Genomic DNA, 26,734 nt, shown 5'->3' on the forward strand with positions numbered 1-26,734 from the left:
ATCTTTTCACATTTCTGATAGTGGAATGATTTTGCACTGCAGCTAATCGATCAGACTGATCGGATCATTGGAAGTTTCCTTCCACTGATTTGTAAAGACAAACAATAGAATTTTAAATAAAGACTCTTAAGAGTTCTGAACCGTCTTTTTTTATTCTGTTAAGTCCAGAAGTGGACACACAAGTAGTTACCTCACCCAAATCAATCTCTAGGCAAGGGACACACACACACTTAATCAGATCAGAAGTTTACATGCAAATACAGTCTGGGTAATGCAGGAAGACGCGTTCCTACAGCATAGTGAAGTCATTTGGGTACTGATATTTTAGGCATATGCATTACTTTGTTGCCTACAAAAGTAATATTATTACTGCATCGCTTTATCCCCAACACTAGTGTCAACATGATACTAGCTGCTGGTGTTAAAAATACACATTTAGACTCATCTGACTGAGAAACTAAAGTTATAGCAAGTACAGATAGAAACTCTAGAAACTATTTTAATTTAGACTCGCAGAGAATTCATACACTGACTTAAATTTTTTGTTGTTTTTTGCCATGAAATTCTCAAAACTGGTATTCATACTTGGCCTCACTACTGTAAGGTAGAAAAACCCACTTTCTAAAACCAGCTTTCTTTAATAAGTGATTTATATTAAAAGATAGAGTTCTTTCAATGCTTTAAGTTCATGCAAAAAAAAATTCGAAGGCAGTGTAATGGCTAAATAGTGTTATTCCAAACAATAATCATTAATGAAAGCTTTATGCTGAATTTCAGAATCAGAAAAAAGAAGTTAATTTGCAGTTCAGCAAATGGCCATAACAGATTCTGCTCTTTATGGATTTACAAGTACTTCAGTACACAGCTTTTGAGAAGTATACCACTGACATTTTACTAATGATAGAATATGATAGATGTTGGCATGTTCAATGGATTGGTATGAAATAAATTATCTAACATTAGGTGTCAAAAATACAAATTTTACAATACATTTTAATAATGTAAAAAAAAATACATCTGTAGCAGTACCGTAATTCAGCCGCTAGAGGGCAGCACGACACAATAGTTTTTAATTGAACAAGTCCAAGCGCAGATTCTACAGTCATTTAGCAGAGATCACCAAGACAGGTCCTGAAGGACCGGGGTCCTGCAGGTTTTCCAAGTGTCCCCCGCTGCACCACACCTGATTCAAATCGGTGTGTATTTAGCCGACATGTGCAGAGCTTGTCTGAGTCTGAGTCAGGTGTGTTCCAGCAGGAACACTTGGAAAACCTGCAGGACACCGGTCCTCGAGGATCATTCTTAAATGCAATGTTGACTGAAAGAACACTGGGTATCCACAAGGGGGAGGCACAGATCAGTGTGAGGGAGCGGTTCCTCTTACCTCTCTGTAGTTTTTACCTTTTAACTCTAGATGGCAGAGTTGTTGTTTTCAGAAATTCTCATGCCTGGCATGATGAATAAATATTAACTTTGTTCATTTTCATTTCTCTTGCCTATCAGGGGGGAGTAAAGGTTTTAATCACTGGTCCCTGGCAGGAGGCCAGCTCAAACTACAGCTGCTTGTTTGACCAGATCTCAGTCCCAGCCTCCCTCATCCAGCCGGGGGTGCTGCGTTGCTACTGCCCAGGTAAAGGCATGGCGAGAGCTTGCATACAAACATGATACAAGCATGTTCTTGTATTAATCATATTTCACAGTTAATTTGTTTGAAACCTATTTTATGATCATTATTAGATTTAAACAGTGACTTGTTCATGTCGCATGAGCACTTCTTTTAGGTTGTTTAAACAACGAAAAATAATGCATGAAAACTTGCAGGTACACTTGTATAATTCTGTAAATAATATCACTTTTTTTCCTTGTCCAGCTCATGATACAGGTCTGGTGACGCTACAGGTTGCCATCAGTAACCAGATCATCTCCAATTCTGTGGTGTTTGAGTACAAAGCCCGCGCTCTTCCATCACTGCCATCATCTCAGCACGACTGGCTCTCTCTGGACGGTAGGTCCCCCAGCTATTTCTACTGACTTTCCTGTTCATGAGGCAATTCTCTTTTTTGTTGTAGTTGTTGTTTTTACTTTACATATTAAAAATTCCAGTGAATTAGCTGCGATGTGCTCACTTTCCACTGCTAATCCACCTAACTGGCCCTTCATATCTGAAGACAATCAAGCAGCACAAATCTTCAATCTTTCTCTGCTTTAGACTTTTCTATTTTACACCCTTCTAAGTTTATTTACCTAAACTACCTGCAGCATAACGAGACCGTTTTGGAACTGCCAAAATATAAACTATGAATTTAGATAAATATAAGTATCCACATAAAAATTATACACATAAAAAGATTAAAGTGGAACTATTATGTGCATTTCAGGCTAATTTATTTTTATTTCTGAGACCGGAAGGGCTGAGATTGATCGAGTTATTGTCACAAATCACTTTATTTACTTAAGACCGACCCTCTCCGTAGGCTGTCAGATCAGCCTGTGGGCAAAACGAGTGGATCTAGACTCTTCCGCATTAAGCCCCGCCTCCCGCCACTGCACTACATCGGGAGCGCACACCGCACCTGCTTTTGCCGTCATTGTAACATCTCATAAACAGAAGGATTAGGCTAATATGAACTCAATTAAAAAAATAAATAAATAATACAATGTCAACACACAGCATACAGCCCTACATGTTGGAACCTGAATCAGACCCTGAAAACGAAGTGGAAAACAGCAACCCACAGCAACAAATGCAGCAGGATGTCTCTCTTTGGTAAACTCACCAGCCATCGTTGGAAATAACTTTATCCCACGTTTTCCACCCGCCTGATGTATTTGTACATGCCCTTGTTAACCAGTAGAAGGTAACCAATCACCGAACCTTATCCCCCGGGACGTCACAAGGATTTCCAAGTAGAAAAAACTCTCTAAAACGACGTTTTTCGTCGCCATGGAAACCGAAGGGAGAGAGTGCTGGAACTCAAACTCAAACTCAAACATGCGTTTAGGTGATAAAAAACACATGTCTGATGAGGATTCAACACTAACACTGTAGAAAGCTCAGAAAACTCGAAATACCATAATAGCACCCCTTTTTAAATAACTTATTTTGGATTATTTTTTCAAATTTACCTTGAAATGTTAATCCACAATAAATGTTTTTTTTGGATTAAAATTATGTTTTTTTTTTCGTATTATTTTTAAGAATGGCAATAGTTACAAGTTACATCACCCAGAAGGTAACGAGTCAGAAACATATGTTCCCTTTAACCCTTTCATACATGAATTGATAAAAAACAACGCAACATTTTTTTTAAATACAATATTTTACCTTTACAGACATATGCAATGTTTATTAGTGATATTTAGAATTTATTTAGATTTATTATTTATTTAAATGTATCCTATAAAATATTCATAAAATAATATGTAATCATAATTATATTATGTAAATCTCCTATAAAATATAGCTGTATCATTTTCCTATGTAGGCACACTTACGTAAATACAATATTTTCATTTATTTCATATATTTATTTATTCTTCAGTGAAACATATTGAATGATTCACTAACATTCAATGAAGTGGTTTATTTAAAAAAAAAAATACCATCCTCGTTCATGAATATGCAAGAAAAAGCTTGTAAAATAGGTCTCCACTACAGGGCCACTATGTATGAAGGGGTTAACCCTTTTACTGCCTGCTTTACTCTTGAAAAGAGACTTTTTTGAGTAACAACAATTGCCCTTTTTTGTGTATGTCACTTGCACATGTTCGTAGCAATCAAAGGCAGCCAGAAGAGTTTATTTGCATAGTTTTTACCCATTAAACATGCATTATTTCTAAAATTTCAGTGAGATAGATAGATAGACAGAGTTGATTTTTAAAAGATCCTTTATTTCAGCCTACACAAAAGAGAATAATTTACATGTACAACAACCAAAGGGGAGCGGGAGGGGGGATCAAAAATTGAAAACCAAACAATTCTCCGTAACTGAACACAGAACATTTTTCAGACCCCAGAAATCCACAAATTCCTCCAGCCTGTTTGTGAGCTTAAAAAGATCAAATTCCACCCTGAGCCGAGCCGCCAATAACCTGGTGAAAACCAGTAGAGCGTCCTCCGACCCTTGACCTTTGATCCCGTTCCTTCTGGTCTTCCAAATGGCCAACATAGCTTCACCAAAGATCAGGTTTAACAGTGAGTGAACATATTTTCTGCAATCTGTGTACTGAAGACCAAACAGAAAACAACTGACAGAAAACTGTTCCCCAAACTTCTGAAGCAAACCCGTCAGAAGTTCGAACAAACCTGTCAGCCGTGGACACTAAACAAAAAGATGGTGAACCGTTTCTGACTGGAAACTAAAAGGACATCCAGGCCTTGTGTTTGGATCGAGATGTGCCAGGTACCTGTTAGTGGCTATGGCCCTGTGAACAACCCTCCACTGAAGGTCTCCAGACCATTTATCAATGGGGTGTTTGTACAGGGACCACCAGCATACCCCAAGGGACGTCCCAGAGGCAAAGAACTCAGTCCACCTCGACCCCCTGACAGCCGCCAGAGAGCGTAGGTTTGAAACCTTCATGCTGATGAGATAGAGGGCCCTCTTTCCCAGCCCCTCCAACTCACCCAGCTCTGGTGTCTGAAAAGTCAATAAAAGTTCCTGGTTCTCCTGCCACTGCTCTATCGCAGGAGAAACTACCAGAGAGGGGAAGACATACTCATCATCCCACTGGTCAGACAGAGTACAGTTCTCAGCAAATGCTCTCAGTGGTTCTGGTAAAGTAGTACAGACCTCTCGTACCAGTCTGTTAAGAAGTCTGTCCGAGTGCATCCGTAGAAGACCAGCCAGAGTAGATACCAAGGATTTCAGGAGGTGGCCCAGTTTAACACAGCCTGCCTCCTTCATCCGGGACTATAGAGTAACAGATGTGAGGATCCGAAAAGAAAACAGCTTGTTTCCAAACAGGGGCTCCTTAAACAACCAGAACCCAGGAGTACAGACAAGCGCCCCCTCGAAGGAGAAGACCCGCCAGACCTGCAACACTGACCGGTAAAAAGGTGTTTAACCAGATCGATCCAGAGACTGTGGTTGGAGCAGGAACAAATGTTTGTCGTATCCAAGGCTCCCTGCCTTCCTTAGCAATAAACAGGCGATGTCCATCCACGGTGATCCAAAACTACAGAGCAGTCTCTGGACTGTCTGTAGTCTGAAAGCTGTCACACTAGATATGATGTCGATCAGGCCCTGTTCCCCCTCCTGGACCAGGACGTACAGAACTGCTGCTCTCAGCCAATGATGCCCAGACCAAAAAAAAGTCCACAAGTGTTCTCTGTATGTCCTCCAGAAGACCCCCCAGTGGGGGCAGCACAATCAATCTGTGCCAGAGGGTCAAGGTGACCAGATTGTTAGCCACAAGGACCCTCCCCCTGTAAGACAGCTGAGTCAACAACTACTTCCAGTGGGACAACCTAGCACACACTCTCTCCATGACACCCTCCCAATTCTTTTTCTGAAAAACCTCGCTCCCCAAATAAACACCCAAAACCTTTAGCCACTGGTTCCCCCATCTGAGGCATTCAGGCAGAATAGGAATGGGATTGTCAGCCCACTGTCCAACCAGTACAGTCTCACTATTCCTCTAGTTAACCTTAGCTGAAGAAATCTAAGCATATAAGTCCAGACTGCTCTTAAGATTATCCACATCCTTCTGGTTTCTGACCATAGATAGATAGATAGATAGATAGATAGATAGATAGATAGATAGATAGATAGATAGATAGATAGATAGATAGATAGATAGATAGATAGATAGATAGATAGATAGAACCATAGATAGATAGATAGATAGATAGAACCATAGATAGATAGATAGATAGATAGAACCATAGATAGATAGATAGATAGATAGATAGATAGATAGATAGATAGATAGATAGATAGATAGATAGATAGATAGATAGATAGATAGATAGATAGATAGATAGATAGAACCATAGATAGATAGATAGAACCATAGATAGATAGATAGAACCATAGATAGATAGATAGATAGATAGATAGATAGATAGATAGGTAGATAGGTAGGTAGGTAGGTAGGTAGGTAGGTAGGTAGATAGATAGATAGATAGATAGATAGATAGATAGATAGATAGATAGATAGGTAGGTAGGTAGGTAGGTAGATAGATAGATAGATAGATAGATAGATAGAACCATAGATAGATAGATAGATAGATAGATAGATAGATAGATAGATAGATAGATAGATAGGTAGGTAGGTAGGTAGGTAGGTAGGTAGGTAGGTAGGTAGATAGATAGATAGATAGATAGATAGATAGATAGATAGATAGATAGATAGATAGATAGATAGATAGATAGATAGATAGATAGATAGATAGATACTTTATTCATCCCCAGGGGGGAAATTCAGGGTTATGGGTTACATAGAAGCAGATTTGGAGAAGCTGCAGAAAAGAGAATTATTATACACTTCCAAACCTGCCAAAGAAGTTGTCTACAACATCTTAAATTGTAATTTTGTTGGCTAACCCAGAAGTAAACATGGTAAGTACTACTGCTTACCTTCAACATTTCCCGGTGATAGATTCACTGCAACCTCAAGTCAAGTCATTGTACTGTCCCTACTGGGAAACTTGGTGTACAGACCGTTCCTCCAAACATCACACAATACAATTCAGTCACACACATCAACCACAATGGTCAATAGGAACTATCATTTAGAAAACACTGGGAAATAAAACCCTTCAAAACCTCTAAAATGAAAATAAACAAGGCACCATTTAAGCCTTAAATATTTTAAAATGCTCAAGATAAAACACTAAAATGGGAGAAAAAAAAACTACTAAACAATCACTCAGTAAAAAAGCTGAAATAAAATCACCTGTAGCTGTTTTGCTGTGACACATGGAACAAAGGACTGTTTCAATCTGTTTGTTCTGAATCTCCAACCTGAGCAAAGCAGTCAAAGTCTTTGTGTAAAGGGTGGTTCTGGATTCCCACAATGCATCTGGCTTTCCTCACTACCTGCTGCTCACATAGCAGGCAGGGAGGCTGTGGGAGGCCACCTTAACTACTTCCAAGCCAAGAAATAAAAGAAAACATCCAAACCAATTCAGTAAAGGACTTCTAAAAGACAGTCATCATTTTTTTTCCACATGAAAAACCTGTAACTTCCCGAGGAAGTACAGGCGTTGATGGCTCTTCTCTCCCATTCTTACTTCATGCCTCCTGCTCGAGTCAATGTCTCTCGATTTTCCCCTCGTGTCCTCAGACAAACATGGAGTCATCAGATGGACAAACTTAGTTGAACTGGGACCAGGGCAAAGACTTCTAGTTTCCATGGCCAACCCCACGAATCCTCGCTGCGTGCTTGTTTCTTCACAGGAAAATGTTTATTTCCCATTTACATGACCTCTCTCCTCTGAGACTGGAACAGTCAAACATGGACAAATCTCTGACATTTTCCTTGTAAAGACTACTCTCTATTTCCATGGACATCCAAGCTTTCCAACCATCTTGGGTAGTTACGAATATGAGCGATTGATGTTTGTTTAAATTACAAAAATTGTCTATTAATCCGATTAAAAAATTGTGGAAATGACCCTTCCTGAACCAACTCTGCTACTTGGTTTGGGTTTGAAATGCTAAAAGTTAATATATTTGATCACATTACTGTTTCAGCTTTTATCATTTATGTTATTAACATATTATTAACTCTTATTTCAACCATTTACTAAAAAAGACATCTATTATCATCAGAGCGCCAAAGAAATGGAAGAAAGGCAAATGAAAAGGAATAGTTTTCCATGAACAATAAAGAGATAACAGAAAACACAACTACATATTTAATAATCAATAATAAAACTAAATATTAGACATGACGAATGAATAGAATGGAAACTTAGTAAAATAGAAACTTAGTAGAATAAAACAAATGTCAAACATTGTCATCTAATCTACATGAAGGCAGTTTGAATGGTGCGTCTCCAGCGGCTTTGTCAGTGCAGCTGACGTTAGTCGTTTGTACGTTAGTTTGATTGCAGAATGTCCATTTCACATAACGTTCTTGCTTTTAATGTTTGCAGTTTTAAAATGCAACCTTGGTATTTTTGGTATTTTCAATGGTCGCCGCTGCTGCCAGTCTCTAGGTTGTTTGTGTTTGTGTGTGTGATTGTGCGCGTGTGTGTGGGTGCACACACTTGCCCAAGATTTCCATTTGGCTTTCCATGACATTTTACTTTTCCTTAGCCAATCATCAGTGTGCATGCAGTTGTTGTTTTTCTAGATAAACACACATTTGTTGCACTTGATCATATAACCTGCCACATTTTATTGTCTCTTATGGTAATGGCATTGTGACCATGGGAATAGTAACTAGACACTGAAGAATTATGTTGTTTATATGTTTCTTATAGTGATGTTTATTTAAATACCTGCATTCCCATCAGTGCTGATGAATTTTGAAAGATAATTATAGTGATTTTGCATGATATGTATTCATGAAATCATAAAATAATCTTTGTACTTTTGTTACACTGAGTTCAGCCATGTCGCATAAGCAGCTGAAATCACTAGAAAAGCTGATGAAATAGAGCTCATATTTATTAGATGTGTTGATTGTCACATTTCCACTTTATTCTAAGGTGTATATGAGGCACCTCAGTTATTTGCTTGTCATATCTAAAAGGTATAAACTGAAGTCAGTTAAGTCACAAAATGATGAGAATTATTCAGAGCATCACTTACAAATGCCTTCTTATTCCTTAGATGTTGCAGTACCATTCACTTAAGTTAGGTCTGTTTGTTAGGAGACCTGCTGTGGGCATGCTCACCAAAATGTGGTGCACGTGGATGTCACTGTGTGTTCGCATCCGCTGCTGGGAGATATACTGCTGCAGTGTTTGAGCATTGACAGAATAAAGTAGGGCACAGTGAAACACGGGCTCACAGGACAGCTGCATTGCAGACGGCCCTTCAGGGAGTGGGAGTGAGTAATTGAGACCTGCATGGCTGTTCCCATACATGGCAGCACCAGTAGATCCCTCCGCCATTCATACTCTACTGCCTCCCTGGCCCATTCACAGAACCAGTTAAGGAGGAGCTGACTGTCTAAGGGAAAACACAGCCCACCCTATTACCTTACTTACATTAACTCTTTATCTGCCAACTCTTATAATTTGGTCCATGATTGAGACATGCAGTAACCAGCATCCATTAGTCACTGCACTTAATTTTTACCTGAAAGGTTGGTTTGGATTCCAGCTTTGAATTCTGTCAGACATTCACCTATGAAATGAAGAAATAACTTTTTTTTTTCCAGTCATTAGGAAAAGCATATAGTATAGCAGAAAAAAGGAGGGTAAAAAATAAATGGACTTCCAGGATATAAATGGAGCTGACGGATGATGTGTGACAGAGAACATCAGCGCCACACAGAGTGGACAGCGACTGTTGCTCAAAGCTGACAAAAAAAAAAAAAAAAAAAGAATAATACAAATGAAAATCCACGTGGGTTAACATACAGGTGGGCTCGACGTTTGGATATGTGTGGAGGTGTTTGCTCTTGTCATCACAAATTGCAGCTTCACCGACTTGTTTCAGAAGTAGGGCAGGGTGCAATTATGAGCACTCATCACATGGATAATGTCCAGAAGAGGCACAACAGAGCAGACAAGGAGCGCTGCGCAATTAAATGAACAACAAGAACCACTTAAAAAACTGGGATGTGACAAGGTCTCTGTCACCTCGTCAGAGGTTTGCAGCTGTCACACTAAGTCAGCCAAGCTGATGCCATTAGGCTGCGTGCCTTACGTTTAAATATGTTGTGTGGGTCCTCAGCGGTGTGCTGCTCAGCTCTGTGGGTTTGTTCTCCCGTGGAAGACTAACTGTGCTATGATGTGCTAATGGCACAGCTGCCTGCCTGCCTTGATTTGTCATAATGCAGAGTGGGGGAAGGGGCGCTTTTCTCTGCAGCACTGCAGGTACGAAGCTATGGGCAGGACATAGAAGCTGTCGGAGCTGCAGAGCACTATGGTCCCCCCCCCCCCCCCCCCCCCCGCACGGGAGATGGTTCGTTTGGGAACTAACAAATAACACCCCCGAACAGCGACATGCGGAGCTTCAGTGGTTAGTGGGGCTTTCAGACAGTCCTGACTCCCAGCCGGACCACACCGGCATGGCACACTGCAGCGCGTGCACCCTGCGCACAATGCAGGCGCGGAGGAGGGGGCGTGTTTGGGTAAACATGCTAAACTCCATCAGATTGAACAAATTGTAGTCTCAAACGGAAGCTGATGTGCGCTTTGAGGTGTGTGTGTGTGTCTGTTTGTGTGTGTGTGTGTGTGTGTGTGTGTGTGTGTGTGTGTGTGTGTGTGTGTGTGTGTGTGTGCGCGCTGACTTTCTCCGGCGTGGGGGAAAGACTCCACCAAGGCGCGCAAACTGGCAAGAGGAGATCCGTTCACATCCAGCAGACTCGTCGTGTTCAGGGCTGAGAAGAAAACAATAGTCTGATTAAAGAGGAGGGAAAGGAGCGGAGTGTTGGGAGGTGCAGCGCGGCGCGTGAAGGAAGCGACAAACGGGAATTAGGGCGTCTGTTTACCGGCTGCACGTGCGCACAACGTTCTCCTCGCGGCGGTGTTTGTCATTTTACTGCAGCCTGGGGTAGCGGAGACTACTAGAAACACTGTAGGAAAGTGTGCATGTGTGCGAGGTGAAACAAGTGGAGAGGAGGAGGGGGCTGTTAGAGGAGGAAGAGAATGAGCGCTCTTCCTCTCCCTCTTTCCTCACGTCGCTCTCTTCCCTCACTTTGTTCTATTGTTGACGAGTGCTCTGTTGAGAGTGAGATTCAGTCTACACCAAGGATATTTAGATTTACATTTTTATTTTTCTCCGTTATTACACCAGTATTTATACTGGCCGCCAGACTGTCGGGACAAAATCCCAATCTGAAAGAAATGCAGCCTTGTTTGGACTTCTCTGGGTCAGGATGCCAGTGAATGACACCTGCATTTCCTAACAGACAAAGGGGCTGTGTTTTTTGGCTTTGAGGTGGACTCTACCAATGGATAATAAAATAGAAGGTTAGAAGTGTTCAGCTCAACCTTTGGCTGTAGTGCTGTGCTGTGTTGTGGTTGTGTTGTCTTTGGGCTGTTTCCATATGGTGTGTGTTTGCCAGAACTTCCACGTCTCTTTGGGCTCTGCATGCTGAGTTATTGTGCATTAATGTAGACCAACGGTATCAAAGCTGTGGAGGAGTTTGGAAAGAAATCGCCCTGCTTTAGCCACATGCTTCTAAGTGTTTGATGCGACTCTGACTCGGTGCAGCGCGCTGAGTGGAACCAACTCCTAACTCACCACTTGGGCTTCACGTTTCAAGGCACCATAGGAAACTAAAACATTCTTCAACTTGCACTGCTCCCTCTTTCCCACCAATGCTCCATGCAGTAAAAATCTGCATTTCAGCCCTCTTTCTTCCTTAACACTTGTATCTGCCTTCTCTGAACTACAGGGTCAGTGTGACCCAAGCTGCTGCACTTTCACGTGTTGTTGAGCGCATGTTGCTCTAGTCTAGCGCATTGCATTGGAAGGGTTGTCGCAACCTTAAGTGCCCGCTGATGTTGTCGGGACCATGTGTGCAGCCCGTGAAAACTATCGCTGCTGTTGCCACACAGGTCAGCTCGCATGCAGCGCTGACCTTTATCAGCGCCGTGGACACATGGCAGGAATTAACGTTCCTACGACGGCTGGTCTGCCGTTTCAGCACCACACATCCGCGAACAGCGACTTCACTTTAACTCCTGCAGACTAGATGTCACAGGGCTGTGCGGGCTTTAAGCTGCAGACATACATTTATCTACCTGTTGCTTATCTATGAAGTTTTTCTATATTCTTTAATAGAACTAGATGTATTCCGCATGCTTTAGTCTTTGTAGGCTGCAGAGTCAGTCTTTCTTTCTTTCACTTTTACAAGCTTACTGCACGTGCATCCAGTGATTACACAAACAAACAGTATCTTTTTGTCACCACTTCAAGATAAAGTAGTTTCAAGCAGAAGCAGTGTGTGTCTTGGCAAACCTGCACAGAAAGCACTTCAAGTTTACCACCAGTAGTAATAATTAGTGAGTGGTTGTAGCAGACTTAGCAGGCAGGACTTTAGTTCATTTTGTTACAAGAAAGCTGGAATTTATATTTTTGGTAGTCATGATGCAGTGTAGGTAATTTAACAGTAGTTTTATTAGTTTATGTGGCAGCTCTTCTAGTTGTGCCAATAGTTTTCATAAAAGGAGCAACAGCAGGCAATGTTTAGTAACACCAGAGGTGTTGTGGGAATGCTTACACCTGGAGGTGATAGATCACCCCAGAGGAGCAGCTTTGTAGCGTCAAGAACATGAGAAAGTAACTCTTTCCACACCTCGGCTTGCTGTTTTGTAGTATGTAAATAAACTTACTTTGCTTCCTATTTCCCCAATTTCTCTGTTAAATCAACAAACTGAGTTATGCATGATGTATCTGATTGCTTCTTTTGTTCTAACAGTTGCTGTTGCTAAATAGAAAGTTTATTAAAGTATTGTAAGAGTAATACAGTTGCGTGTGTTTGTGGTCCAATCCAGACCTCTTTAAAGACTTTCATGTGCAGTTCTGGGAAACTTTCAGTGAATTTTAAAGCATGTGAACAACCCAAAATCCATCTGCTGCGCTTCTGCTTGCCTGAAACTTTGACTTACTGGATGAGAAAACTAAAATAGAAAGGGGCATGTTTCATAGTCTAAAACAAACAAGTTTGACATTTTAGGTCAAAAGGTGTTTGAATAGATGCACAATTAGCTGTATGATTAGATGTATTATTGTAAAATAGTGAAAAATGATTTGTCATGCTGGAGAAGATTCAGCGGTGAGCTGGAACAGGCAGATTTATCTGTGAGTGCATTTAGCCGAACTGTGTTTGGAGAAGTCTCGTCCCCTGAGCAGTGGGTCTTTATTTTTGCTTCATTCTCCTTTCAAATAACTTCTCCACTCATCTCTTATTTGTGCTCTGCCTGCAGCTCCTTTGTCAAGCAGCATAGTTGTTTATGCAAATGGGAAGCTAATGAAATACTCTTGTTACTCTGTCAAGTGAACAGCCGTGTAGAAAAAAATTAAACTACTCTCCCTTCCAAGTCAAAACGCCAATACTTGTGTTACTCTATTAGTGTGACAGAGGATGACAGTAAATCCCTATAGTGCACCCTCTTGGCATTTTATCTTAAAGCTGACAAAACGTATCTGTTCTGTATTCCAACTTTACTGATATTGACCTGCATATCTGGATAAATGCCAGCAAAGGAGTTAAAGTTGTGTTTAAGCCCTTTGAACTTTGTTTGCAGTTATTATACTACTTGTATAAGTAATAGAGAGTAAACCATCGAATAGTGGAGAATTGTAATAAATCAGTTAAAAGGTGAAATTAGAAGTGCAAGTACAAGTTAAAAAGTGTAAGAATTCTTATAGAAAGAAGTTGCATTTGTTACTATCACAATTTGTTGATCACTTCGGGAGAGGTGTAGCAGTAATGTGGTTATCAGGGTTTTGTGTTTTTAAGTGAAGATGCAAGCGACAAAGCTGACCTGCATGTGTGCTTTTCCTGAAGAGTAAAACTGTTACAGATGCGTGATGCTTTATCATGTTTGCAGAATTATTCTGGATTTTAAAGAGAGAGTGAGACAACTGGGACCATTTTCAACTTTAAAAGGAAGAAGTTATAATTACATCTTTATGACTGTGATCTTTTGTTTGTTTTCCATGTTTTTGCATAAATCGCAAGTTCTACGTGTTTTAGGTTCTTCCAGTTACCCTTTTCTCCTTATTAGCCTACTGGATCTGATATTTGCCTCCCTGATGTGGATGTGAATGAATTCTTTGGTTTGTTTGTGTCCATGTGATAAATTAAAGGGATAGATCACCTGTCCAGGGAGTGCCCTGCCTCTTGCCCCACCCATGACCTCAAATTGGAAATACACTGTAGCAGATGGATAGACTTATAGATTATCTATAGAGCATGGATGTCTCTTAGTTAAATATTATTCTTGGAGCAGTTAAACTCGTTTGCTATCACTTTTCCTACAATAACTGATTTTAAAAAAAGACAATGCTTCTTTGAGCAGCACACAGCCATGTGTTCCAGCTGCGAGGGCTGTTGCCAGATGGTCTCGCCCCTTCCTCTGCACAGTCACAAATTCCAGCCCCTGTCAATCAGCTTGTTCAAGGACCCAAAGGGAGGCTGGCCTCTGGTCCTTCCACAGGGTTACATGTGAGAATTTGACTGGTTGCAGAAAGATAATGAAGTTCAGCCCTGAAGTTGATTGGCATGAACAGAAGCAGAGGTTGAGAAGTGAGGATTAAAAAATGTCCCTTCACAGTCTGAAGTCGGCACAGCCTGTAAGGTATTTGAAGATGAAAGATAGCTACTTTTAAAAAAATAAAAACACAATCAGCTGAGAACATGATTAATCCCAATCAGACAATGTGGCCCTCATTTATAATAAGATTAATGTCCATTCTTACTCAGTTTGTCCACGGTTCACCTTCTGCTGTACGTTGACATATTGCTCAGCTGCTTTGCTGACCTCTATATTTTACTCATTCAAGGTAGTAATAGAGGGCATCTGAGTATGCACAAGCGCTGAGTTATTTCTAAGACACGAAAGCTCCTCTAATAGTTCTCTTGTGCTCATTCTTGATGTTTCTGAAGAAGGAAACTGAAAGATGCAGCCAGCCTCGCTGATACCCTTTTGTCTTGGAATGTCTTATAATTCCTGCCCTTTTCCTGCTCTTCTTTTTTTCTTTCCCCCTCTCCATCATCTGCCCTGGTCCTCCCATCTCACCCTACACTTGTTCTCTCCTCTCTCTCTTTACTCTCCCCTTTCCCCTGCAGTCCATCCTCACTCCCATTGTGCTCCACTGTATCTTAATAAGCAGCATCGTCCTTCCTACCATCATCCTTGTGTATATCAACCTGCCTCGTGAAAAGCTGCTGCCATCTCCCAGAAATGAGACAAATCAGATGGGACTGGCTTTAGAGGTCGAGATTTTGTGTTTGCAAGTCCTCTGCTCTTTGCATCGATCTGGGAATTAAAATCATTTGAGAGAAGCTCATAACAGAGTCACCAAGCCACAAGAGTCAACCTATAATGGCCATTTCTGAGTCAGACATCCCGCTGTGGTGCTTATGAGCTAAAGAGGCTTCCTCCAACTGACTTATGACTTCCCCACAGGGGAACAGATTAATGGCTATCCCTGGAATAAAATATTAGTAACCAAGCATTAATCCCAATACAAGCAGTAAAAGTACTCATGTTGGTTATAAGTCAGAAAAATGTGGGTGTTTTTTCTTTTAAATGAACTGATTCTTTCTTTCTTTCTTTTGCTTCTACAAACTTAATGCAGGTGCATGCAGTGATTACACAAATAATATTTTTTTGTCACTATTTTAACCAAAAATTTGTTCCAAAAGAGGAAAACAATTCACCATTTAGCAGAATTTGCTGTAAATTGAAGGGGAAAAAAACACCCTTGTGTCTTGTGATGGACCAAATAGAAATAAAGCCCGTTCTTCACTCTTTTAGCTGTTTGCATGAAATTAACTCTCACTAGATGACATTATCAACTGATAAGCTATGCAAGAAAGCGTTCAGGTGGACATTAGTGTAGAACAGCATACAAATCAACAGCATACAGTTGTTTTGACAGCAGTTTGGATGGGAATAAAGGATCACATGGATAAAATTCATAGCTCATAATACTCTAAGTAAAAGAGAATGAATCTCACACTCTGGAACTTTGCTTGGATTTTTCAGGCCTATCTGTGTCATTTCAGCTCTAAGTTTACTCTTCGGTTGACTCCACCAGTTCTGTAACACTATCTCGGTCCTTCTCATTGCTGCAGCCAAATGTATTTAAAATTTACATGTCATAGTCTGCCCTAAATGTGTGTGAGTGACCATGTCTGCTAACACACACCATCACAAGGGAGTAAACCAGAAAGGGGGCGAGCGTTAACAACGTCACTGTGTTGTTACAGTGCTGTTTGGCTGCTCGCTTTTCCATGTCTCCTCCCACTTGTCTCTACCCCATCCTCCCTCTGCAGTGGACGTGCAACGCATTTGGAGCAGCAGGCAGCAGGTGGAGATGACATCATCTGCACTGCAGCACACTGCAGCACTGGGTCTGAACAAAGACATGTCAGCCTGCTGCTAACTATCCCCGCTTTTTCTCTCCATCTCTCTGTCTGTATCGCTCTCCCAAATATAAGCTGGAGGGAAGGGAAGAGCAAAGCCTCGTATCAAGGCAGGTTCTAAGGCTGTGACTTATCTCAGCCCACTGACTCCCCTCCCAACAGAAGAACTCAGTCTAGAGTAGTCTGGCAACTCTTCACCTCTTTAGCCTCCACAAGCCACTTCGTTAATGGGTGACGATGGATTCGACATTGCAGGAAGAACTGCAAACATCCCAAGCAGCTGTTTGAGTTGAGAGGGATCTGCTGATCTCGCTGCACTCACTTTGGTGAAGCATGTGCAAGAATCGAAGGCAGGGACCCTATTGTTGTTCTTTCAGTCCCATTCTTCACAGTGCAGCGTCCTGTCACTGAGAGCAGCAGTTTAGCAGCCAGTAGCGCCGGGCTTTTCCGCCCCACTGATAGAAGCTACTTGACCTCTTTTATTGTGGCTTATAGGAGGTCTCACTGTGACTTTAGCTCTCCATGGAGCCTTTAGGTGAGGCTGCATCTGTACTGTAAAGCACAAATGTCACCAGGTTATGCTGTGAAGGCTCCCCACTTAGAGTCACTGGGACCCTACCTCAGACATCGACACTCAGAAATGACAGCGTGCCAAGAAATTTTATTTCTAATTTATAGATTACATTTTCATTGTTTGTCTCTACACATTTTTTTCTTGTGTACCGAGCCCTTCTCCTCCCCTTCATCAATAAGCCAATAGCACACAGACAGGCCATACGCGTACAACCATGTTCCTGTCGCCTAGTTACCGCTCGGCAGCAGGTTGCCACAGAAACGGCCTCATAGTAGCTAAATGGGGAATGCTAATGCAGTCTTCTATACTCCCTGCTGCAGTGGGCTCTCTGTGCCCATCCCAATCCACTGTCTGTGTACAGCATCCTTTATGTGTGTGTACACACACGCTCAAACACATGCTTGTTTGTTTGTGTGTAGGTGTTTGTGGTTGGGGGTTTCCTAAAGCTTCATTTAGCCTTGTGTCTTATAGTCTTACATTAACTTATTGCAGTTCTTTTTATTACATGTGTGTGTGTGTGTGTGTGTGTGTGTGTGTGTGTGTGTGTGTGTGTGTGTGTGTGTGTATTAGACACTTTCAAATGAACACTAAACAAAGTAGTAGTTGTCCCTAGAATTTAAAGTCTTTTCCATCTTGATGTATGATAAGGCTGGATTTCCAAGGATTCTAGATAAGTGCAAAAGTTTTGATTTATTCTGTACTGTCAGCTTCATGGTTCTGCTTTTGAACACCTACATGGAGTAGGGCTATAACAGGGTATACTTAATCAGCTGGAGAAGGCCTTCAACTGTACATTTGCCCCCCCGAGCTCGTCTGAAATGATGTGTGAAAAGGTGGGCACATTTAACATGCCCCCGCACTTTGGCCTGCCTTTCAACCTCTGTTAGACTGCTGCAGCTGTGTTTAAGTGCTGTGAAATATGCTCGGTGATGGGAGTCATTAGCAGATGACTAATATACTTTGAAGAATTTTTTGTGAAGCTAGTTCTTTTGATGAAGTTAATCACTCATGCTATTGTTTTCTTTCATGATAGTAAGACCTTTATGTGTTACAGCTGGAAGTAATGATCTTTCTTTCAACTTTATTGTACCTTAAATCCAGGCTTTTGCATTTGTTCTTAAATGGTTGATGGCATGCCTGAACTCTCTACAAGAGTCCCAAATCTCCTCAGAGCGATATATTGGTGCAGCTTGTGGTGCATACTGTGTGATCATTTGTCTTGTCAGGATGCAGGGTTGTTTGTGCTGTTTCTAGCAAATAGACTTTTTTTTTTCTCCCAGTTGTCACTGCTTGTCTGCTGACGTGTTCTTCTGTGTTCCACTGTTTGCCCAGATAACCAGTTCAGAATGTCTATCCTGGAGCGCTTGGAGCAGATGGAGAGGAGGATGGCAGAGATGGCCACCAGCCACCAGCAGTCGAGCAGTGCAGGGAGTGGCGGAGTTGGGGGAGGAACGGGGGGAGGAGGAGGAGGAGGAGGAGGTGGAGGTGGAGGAGGCAATGGAGGAGGGGGAGGCAACAATAGCCAGTCACAGGTAAAACAACACATGCTGCTTAAAACCAGCCACCGAAAGGAATCATCATAATAGTAATAATAATGAGTTGTTTCTTATTGATGTGTTTGAGTGTGCATCCGGCCAGACGCAGGCCAGCAGCTCCTTTGAGAGCCGGGTCGTGGTGGTCTGTGAGAAGATGATGAGCAGAGCTTGCTGGGCCAAGTCCAAACACTTAATCCACTCCAAGACCTTCCGAGGCATGACTCTCCTCCACCTGGCTGCTGGCCAGGGCTACGCCACCCTCATTCAAACACTCATCAAATGGCGGTAAGGACCAAAGAATTCCAACAAGTTTAATGGTCTTGTGGTGTTTGATATTTGCTAGATATTCATTGGTTTCTCTCTCACATGTCTTGTAACCAGTACTAAGCATGCTGACAGCATTGACTTGGAGTTAGAGGTGGACCCTCTCAATGTGGATCATTTCTCCTGCACTCCTCTAGTAAGACAGCTCAAATTTCCATCTGACATCATGAGCAAAAATCTCAAAACCCGTCCTGTGTGATAGGTTACTTTTGAATAATACTTTTGCCTGTCCTCCATCCAGATGTGGGCATGTGCGCTAGGTCACCTGGAGGCAGCGGTGGTTCTGTACAAATGGGACAGGCGTGCCCTGGCTATTCCAGACTCCCTGGGTCGCCTACCTCTTTCGATCGCACGCTCTCGCGGCCATACCAAACTGGCCGAGTGCTTGGAGCAATTACAGAGGGAAGAGCAGCAACCGCCAGCCCCTCTACCACCCACAACTCACATGTCCATGTCCCCAGCCCCTGATGCTCCCACCACAGACAGCTGGATGGTCAGCTGGGGAAACGACAGCATAGTAGCGCCAAGTGGAAAGAAAGGAGCTCCTGCTACCACCATAACCACATCCAGTACCACCGGCCTCAATCCAGGTCAGGACAGTGGAAAAAATTATATTTAATAATTTTTTATTACATTTAAGTATTTTTAATGCATTTTCAACAAAATAATACGTGTTGTGTTTGTAGATTTGAGAAGGCCCAGATCAGAGCCGTCTAACTACTACAGCAGCGAGGGCCAGAGAGACCTTCCACTAGCGAAAAAACATAAACCCAACCCAGAACTGTTTCAAACCCGGCCGGACAAGGCCATGTCTGTTCCTCTGAGTCTGGAGCAGCAACAGCTCCACAAACTGTCCACAAGTACTAAGAGTCTGTCTGCAGAAGGCTTGAGCTCGGACAAAGGCCTGTCTACAGGAGGGAGTACTGCAACAGCCAGATGGACCTCCAGAGAGACTTTCTCCAGCAGCAGCTTGGGGAGGAAGGCGCTGGGGATCAGTGGGAGCAGCAGCCTGGGGAAGGAGAAGCTGGTCAACCGACTGCGGCAACGAGAACATCTCGGCATGTTGGTAATGGCGGAAAGAGAAATGGCCGATTCAGAACTGCTGTCATATCGAGAGGATCTGGAAAACCAGGACTGTCTCACACAGATGGACGACCTCCAGGTGAGTGTAAAAATATGCACTCAGTTGCTTGTGTGAGTGTTGAATGAGTGTTGCAAAGTATTCATTTGGGACAACAAATGAGGTTGTAGATGGCTACATCATAATATGGTAACTTGAAACAAGGACTCAGTATGATTCATGCACATGAGTAGTAAAACACCTGGCAGAGCAGGGTAACATTTAGCGGTTCTGCTTTTAAATATCTATTAATTATAATTGGTAAAAGTGCTTGCATGTATAAATGTGTAGAGCAACACGTGTGTGCTGTCAGAAGTGTTCCATATGACATATAACAGAACTATGTCACCATCAATAACATGCACCAAACGGATATGTGCTTCCTGTATTGTGTGAAGCAGTATACAACAGACCAACCTGCCGCTCTGCTGATGACCATCACTGCATAATAAACTCTCTCCATTGATCCTCTTGAGCAGCCAGGGGATCCTTTCATCCATCTATATCAGTCTAACTACTGCTCCAATAGATGAAGTGCTGGATTAAGATTTTAGCCTCCAGGAATATCACCATCATTATTATTATTATCCTCTGCACTGCCATTAAAGTCAGCATATTTGTCTCAGGGCCAAGCAATTAAACCTGCATAAGAAAACTACGCGCCCCTCTCCACACTGATGTAAATTTACTGGATGAGTGCTCAGCCCAGTCATGTTTGTCTTTGTGCATAAAACAGGTAAATATGATGACTTTGGCGGAGCACATCATTGAAGCAACACCAGAGAGAATCAAAAGGGAGAACTTCACCACTGCAGACTCTGTGCCCTTAGACACATCAGGGGTCAGCAACACCATGAACTGGCTGGCCAACTACCTGGGAGATGTAGAGCAGCTACCAAGCATCATACATTTACGGTGAGGAGTACCATAGAGCAGGGTGCACGTAGCCAGCTGCAGGTGTGCTCCTTCACTGTTTTTGTTCCTGAAGTTGGCTCTCTGTCTTTTTGTCTGTTATTGATTTGAAGCAATTACAAGATGTTTATGTAAGATAAGAAAAAATCTGCAGTTAATTGTGAATCAGCTTCATGCATCTTTAAAGTTTGGCATGCGTTGACATTATCATTCTACCACACTGTTTATATGAATGAAGAAGTCTGAAAACAAGTTAACATTATGATCCACGATCTTCTTCCCTCAGATCTCTGTACAATGAACCTCTCACCCCGTCCCCAAACCCCAACCTTAGTCCTGGGGGGTCTCCATTGAAAGAGGGGCCCCTGGAGAGGTCGATGGTCCCATCAGCAGCTGACTGGAGTGAGTTCATCAATGCCTCCAACAGCAAAGTGGAGCGAGACCTGGCCCAGCTGACTCTGTCAGATCCAGAGCAGAGAGAGCTGTACGAGGCTGCCCGCCTAGTCCAAACTGCCTTCCGCAAGTACAAGGTACAGGCCTCAGGTCTCCCACGCTGTATGTGCTGTAGCCCGCAGAGATAGGGCTGCAGTCTTAGGACTGGCGGAATTAGAAGAGGTTTTTTTGGGCTCATTATGTACGCAGGGATCACGTTTCTATGGTCCTAAACTTCAACATATGTGACATGGTTTATTGTATATTTTGTCTTGAGATGTACTGCTTCTAATCACTAATAATATTAATAATGTTTTTCAGTCTTTATCTTTGTCTCATTCTCTGTTTCTCTGCTCATAACAACATTACAATATCGAGAGAAACTATATAAAACTCCCCTGTGGTTTCAGCATGGGAAAGGTGGCTTGAGCAGAGCATGGCCTTGCTTAGAGGAGCTGCACACTTCCCATATCCCTGCTGCACTTAGACACAGTTAAGCTAATGTGCTCCAACTCCATCTTTGTCCTTGTCTCTTTCTAAGTGAGGGGTATGGTGCCTGCTTCTGCTTGTTTTTAACTAGCTTTCCACACACCAGCCCTTCCCCCCCTGTGCCAATCCCATTCCTGAACCCCCTACCCACCCCTTCAGACACTTTTTATGAGTTTTAAAATGACAAACTGTTTACTGTCATCCACAGTTGTCTTTTGTGCCTGTGTGCCAGCTGGTACTGAGGTGGCTCTCTGTTGGGCAGGGTCGTACTTCCTTCACCCTTTCACAGGTGGTTGGTCCTCATGGAGTGGTCTTATTCCAGGGTGGATTCATATACTAGCCACCAGGACATCTCAGGAAGACTCAGCCACGAATATCCTTTGTGGAAAAAAAACAGGTTCTGTTGTAACCTCTTACGTTTCCCGCTCTACTCTCCAACAGGGGCGGCCGCTCCGAGAGCAACAGGAAGTAGCTGCTGCTGTTATACAACGTTGTTACAAGAAATACAAACAGGTAGGCAACGCAACGCACCAAAGAGTTTCAGACACGGTCAAGTCTTACATCTGAGTCTCAGAACCTTTTAATGCATTGTTCATAATGTTGCCCATTTCCTTTTTACAAGCTAACATGGATAGCCTTGAAGGTAATTTGTTGCTTGTGTTCTGTAGCACCGTTGTTCTGTTGCACTGTTCACACACACACACACAAAGCATGACATGGTGTTGTGTTGTTTGCAGTATGCACTTTATAAGAAGATGACGCAGGCCGCCATCCTTATCCAGAGTAAATTCCGCAGCTACCACGAACAGAAGAAGTTCCAGCAGAGCAAGAGGGCTGCTGTGCTCATTCAGCAATACTACCGCAGCTACAAGGAGTTTGGCAGGCTGAAGCCCCATCACCGTGGGGCCGCTGCTGCCCTGGTGCAGCACAAACTGAGGTAAACACTCAGGAAAAGCTGGGTTTAGGCCAAATGTTTGAATATGTTAATCCAGCTACAAACAGTTTGATGAAGAGACTACTTTATCGTGTCACCTTGTTTGGAGACGTTACAGTAAAAAGCGTGAACTAACAGTTGTTTCTGCACAGTGAGACTTTGTCTTATTTCTGCTGTTTTGCAGAGGTAGTCTGCTCACAAAGAGGCAGGATCAGGCTGCCAGAAAGATCATGAGGTTCCTGCGACGCTGCCGCCACAGGTAGGCCCAGACACAGCTTCACACTAACATCCCAGATAAACGTTTACTGACTGTTTCGCTGCAACAGCCGGTTCTTGGTCTAAAATAGTACCCCATTAAAATAATTGCTACAGCAAGGCAAATTTATTTGTACAATGCATTTCATACATAACGCATATAAATGTGCTTTTCATAATAACAATACGACAAAGAGTAATGGAAACAATGCAGAAACAATAAAATGATACAACATGCATCAAGAAAAATAGATGGCAGCAGAGGTGAGTGCAACCCTGTGCAATATTACTTAAGTATCAGATGACTTAAGTTTATCACTTTTCAGTGAATGCATTATTTCCTACCACACATCCAAAACAAATACCTCACAAAGATTATATTAAAAAAAAAATACAGGTCCCATAATACAACTTTAGTTCCAAAGAGTTAGCAATATGATAACATTTATGGTGACTAAACGGCTCCATAAAGGACAATTTACCGTCAAAGGTTTAGTCTGTTGTATTAATGCTGCAGATAACAAGGCGAATGTCACATAGCAACTAGGCACGAGCTTGTACATTGTTAAAAATGACAGCAATTTCTCTGCTTCAGGCAAGTTCCTGAGCTTCACTACCAGTCCATTCTGCTGTGCCTTGTAAACTTTGAACAGAATTTCATTGGCTTAATGAAACATTGTGCATTGACATGATCTGGACCAGTTGCCATGCAGTTGCATCAGACACCCTTCCCCTCATGTAATAACTTTCTCTAAGCTCAGAGTTATGAATGCACAAACATAGTTTTATGAACTTTGGTTGTTCTGCTGTGTAACACAGTGTGAACACAAAAAAGGAGGCATTGTTTCTAATAGTCAAAGTAAAAAGAACCTTAAGGAAGTCAGAGTTTTCCTTACAGCTTTAAAAGTAGAAAGGCTGTCAGCCTCCATGGATGGATGCTAACTAATGATAAGTCTAATAAAGACAAGGAAGTCCAATATGCTTGTTGTGCACATGAGCTATGACTACCAGACTGAGAGAATTTCTCTGAGTACAAATCACAGAGGTAGAGTACGATGATGTGGGGCTCCATGAGTGCAACAATTTTTTGAGGTTTAAAGATGTCTGTTTACATACTAGAGAGTTTTGTATAAAAGGAATATTTCAGTATTGCTACCAAAGCACACAAAGTGCCTAAAGGAGGAAAAAGTAGACATTAAACTACCTGAACCAGAAAGAGACTTAGTCCTGCCGGAAGAAACAGGTTAAAAAAAAAACAATAATGGAAAAGGCAGAACGTCTGTCTAGAAATGTGTGCAGAACAGGTGTCATTCATGCCAGAAACAGATTGCTCTGCCATCAGAAACAATGTTGGATATATAAAAACTGAAATATTAGGTTTAGGAAATAAAAGGTCTGCTGACTTTCTAACCATCCATCTTAGAAATAAAACGTTTTTTTTTTTTTTTGTTTTAGAAGTGATAAATTGTCAGTCACTTAACATGGAGGTACTTTTGCACTGTGGTGAACTCACTTCTGCTGTTTGCTGCACCACTCATCTGACAATTTCGCTCTCTTTTTATTTTTTTCCTACTCTGTTGGATGTGTTTGTTTTTGTTGAAAACAATCGGTGGTTCGAAATGTCCCCAACCCCTAAGCTCCACCTCCCTCTCCTCACTGTATTTGGCCCCCACCTGTCCTCGCCCCCCTCCTTCACAGTGCCTACTGTGTGCTAATAGCTGTCTGGTATTGTTTTGCTGTTTATGCCAAGCCCCTTGATGGACCATAGACTGTTCAAGCGGGTGAGTGCAGCCTCAGCAACTCAGATCGTGCCTCCCCTCGTCTCTCTCTCTCTCAGCCTGTTCAATCTGTAGGCCTCTTCCTCCCTAAATCCTTCTTATGTCTCACTCTTTCTCTTAAATAATGCAGTTCTCTCCTCCTGAAGCCTCAGCCTTGGCATTCTCTCCCTTCCTTCCTGTCTTCTTTTCTCTTTTGCTCTTTCACTCCTACCCACCCCACCCCAGCCCTCCTCATCCTCCATCACTGTTGCTTGATGCCTGCTTGCATGAAGGCTGCCGACTGGAGCCACAGGTGGACTGAGGTGCTCAGATTAAGAGCAGAACCTCAATCTAAAACTAACAAAATGCTTACGAATGACAATATCGCTGCAACACTTACCAGACACGTCTCTGACTCTCTTTTATCTCTGTCTTTCTCTCCTTGGAAATTATGTTTTGTTCATTTGTTCACTTTTTGTTTATTTTATTTTTTTTTTTATTTAAGCTTTGTGTGGTTATGCAGATGGCCAGTTTGAAACGTACAGGAGCCTTTTTCTCAACTATGTTTTCTTGCTGCATGTAAAGTGGTGACAACTATGGGCCTTGCTCTTCCACATTTAGGCATGCTATGAACCTGCTGTTTCTCAAGTAGCTGTCTTTCTGGGTGTCTGGCTAACTGTATGCTCTGTTTCTAGAAACTCGACACACTGTGAGGATTTAACCCGCCTTAAGTTTTGTTTGACAAAACTGTGTGAACCCCACCAATTCGTTAAAACAGAATAATTTAAATGAAGAAAAAACATGACTCAAAGATTTGATCTCTACATTATTATAAACATAAATGAGCCTTTTTTGCTGCTAACTGCTGTTACTTCCAGATTCCATGTTGTATAACAGGTTAGCACGCTTTTAGAGCAGGTGTGATTGTTGCCACCTCATGTTGCAGGTTCGTCTGCTGTGCTGTGATGCAGGTTAGCAGACTATGATAGCATATACAGTAGGTCATGGTGTAAAAACAAAACAAACAATTGTCGCCTCCACACACTGACAGAAAATTTAGAGTTGAGATTCACACCTCAAGGGATCAAACAAGTTCAACATGAGAAGACGCACAAATGCACAGTTTTTGCATGTGTTTGCATCTGCATAGTCTTTAACACGTGCAGGAGATGTAAACTGTGCTTGTCTGCTCCCCAGAAGCAACCAAAAAAAGTTGCATATTTCTATATTTTTAGAAATAGACTGTAACCTTTTGTGAGCTGACAGTCAAGGCAATTATTTAATACTTTGTAACTAGATTTATTTATTCATTTAGATTAGATTATTATTAGAAATTATTTAGAGAAAAAAAAATAACCTCACATATGAAGTCAAAAACAATATAAAGGCTGGTGTGGGTATATTTCTTTTCCTTTATTTTTTAGATTGATTTTCTCTGCTGAATAAACAGGGTGTTTTATGGAAAAAAAACAGGACAGCATTATTGTAGTTTTAGTTATAATAATTACTGCAATGTTTTCTGTATTGACTTTATCGCAGAAGCACGTTGACATAACTGAGCCCATATTGTTTTCTATGTAAGAATGATTCTCTAACTGTGTTAATATTGTCTCTTTTTGTGGTTCCAAGGTGCAAGTTTTAATCCATCCTGACTGATATTTCCTTTCACAGAGCAGCTGAAGCTCCTGATGATCTTGGCTGACTTGATCACTTTCAGGCAGCTCTGGTTGAACAGTGTGATGCTGTTAAGCCTTTGTGTATGTGTGCGGGTGTATGTGTGTGTGTGTGTGTGTGTGTGTGTGTGCGTGTAAACCTGATAAACCTGTGACCACATGCATGTTTTATTTATGGACGCTTCTCTGTCTCTGTGTTCCAGGGTGAAAGAATTGAAAAGGGCCAGGGAACATGAGACCCGTCAGAAGAGCCCCCTTGCGATGTGACATCACTCTCCTGACTCCTTTTTTTCTTTTTTGTTTATACCCGAGACATTTTACAAAAGAACAGAATGAGAGAGAAAAAAAAAGAAACGTCAATGCAAGCACTGCAATTATTACTACAGCAGTGTTACTGGTTCAACTACTATTACGTGTACAAGAGCATTTTTTCACATGTCGGTTCTTTCCACTGACTTGCTTTTGGTTGGAGAGTGGCAACTTCTACAAGATTATAAA

The 26,734-nt window shown here is 42.0% G+C and overlaps 1 protein-coding gene across 1 annotated transcript in view; it reads left to right on the forward strand.

Annotated features, from left to right (window-relative positions):
- camta1a (calmodulin binding transcription activator 1a) overlaps positions 1 to 26,472 on the forward strand; it is a gene marked incomplete at both ends in the record, with an annotated part of 295,163 nt that extends 268,691 nt beyond the window's left edge. Inside the window, 15 exon segments of the mRNA XM_079238563.1 lie at positions 1,504 to 1,630; positions 1,871 to 2,005; positions 18,138 to 18,337; positions 18,429 to 18,625; positions 18,722 to 18,800; positions 18,906 to 19,254; positions 19,351 to 19,826; positions 20,521 to 20,699; positions 20,983 to 21,226; positions 22,059 to 22,130; positions 22,240 to 22,260; positions 22,355 to 22,554; positions 22,736 to 22,810; positions 24,557 to 24,587; positions 26,440 to 26,472. Of these exon segments, the coding sequence (XP_079094689.1) occupies positions 1,504 to 1,630; positions 1,871 to 2,005; positions 18,138 to 18,337; positions 18,429 to 18,625; positions 18,722 to 18,800; positions 18,906 to 19,254; positions 19,351 to 19,826; positions 20,521 to 20,699; positions 20,983 to 21,226; positions 22,059 to 22,130; positions 22,240 to 22,260; positions 22,355 to 22,554; positions 22,736 to 22,810; positions 24,557 to 24,587; positions 26,440 to 26,472 (2,418 nt within the window).
- Between the last annotated feature and the right edge of the window lie 262 nt (positions 26,473 to 26,734).

The sequence above is a fragment of the Telmatherina bonti genome (assembly GCF_933228915.1).
Source record: "Telmatherina bonti genome assembly, chromosome: 4".
In the NCBI taxonomy this organism is placed as follows: domain Eukaryota; kingdom Metazoa; phylum Chordata; class Actinopteri; order Atheriniformes; family Telmatherinidae; genus Telmatherina; species Telmatherina bonti.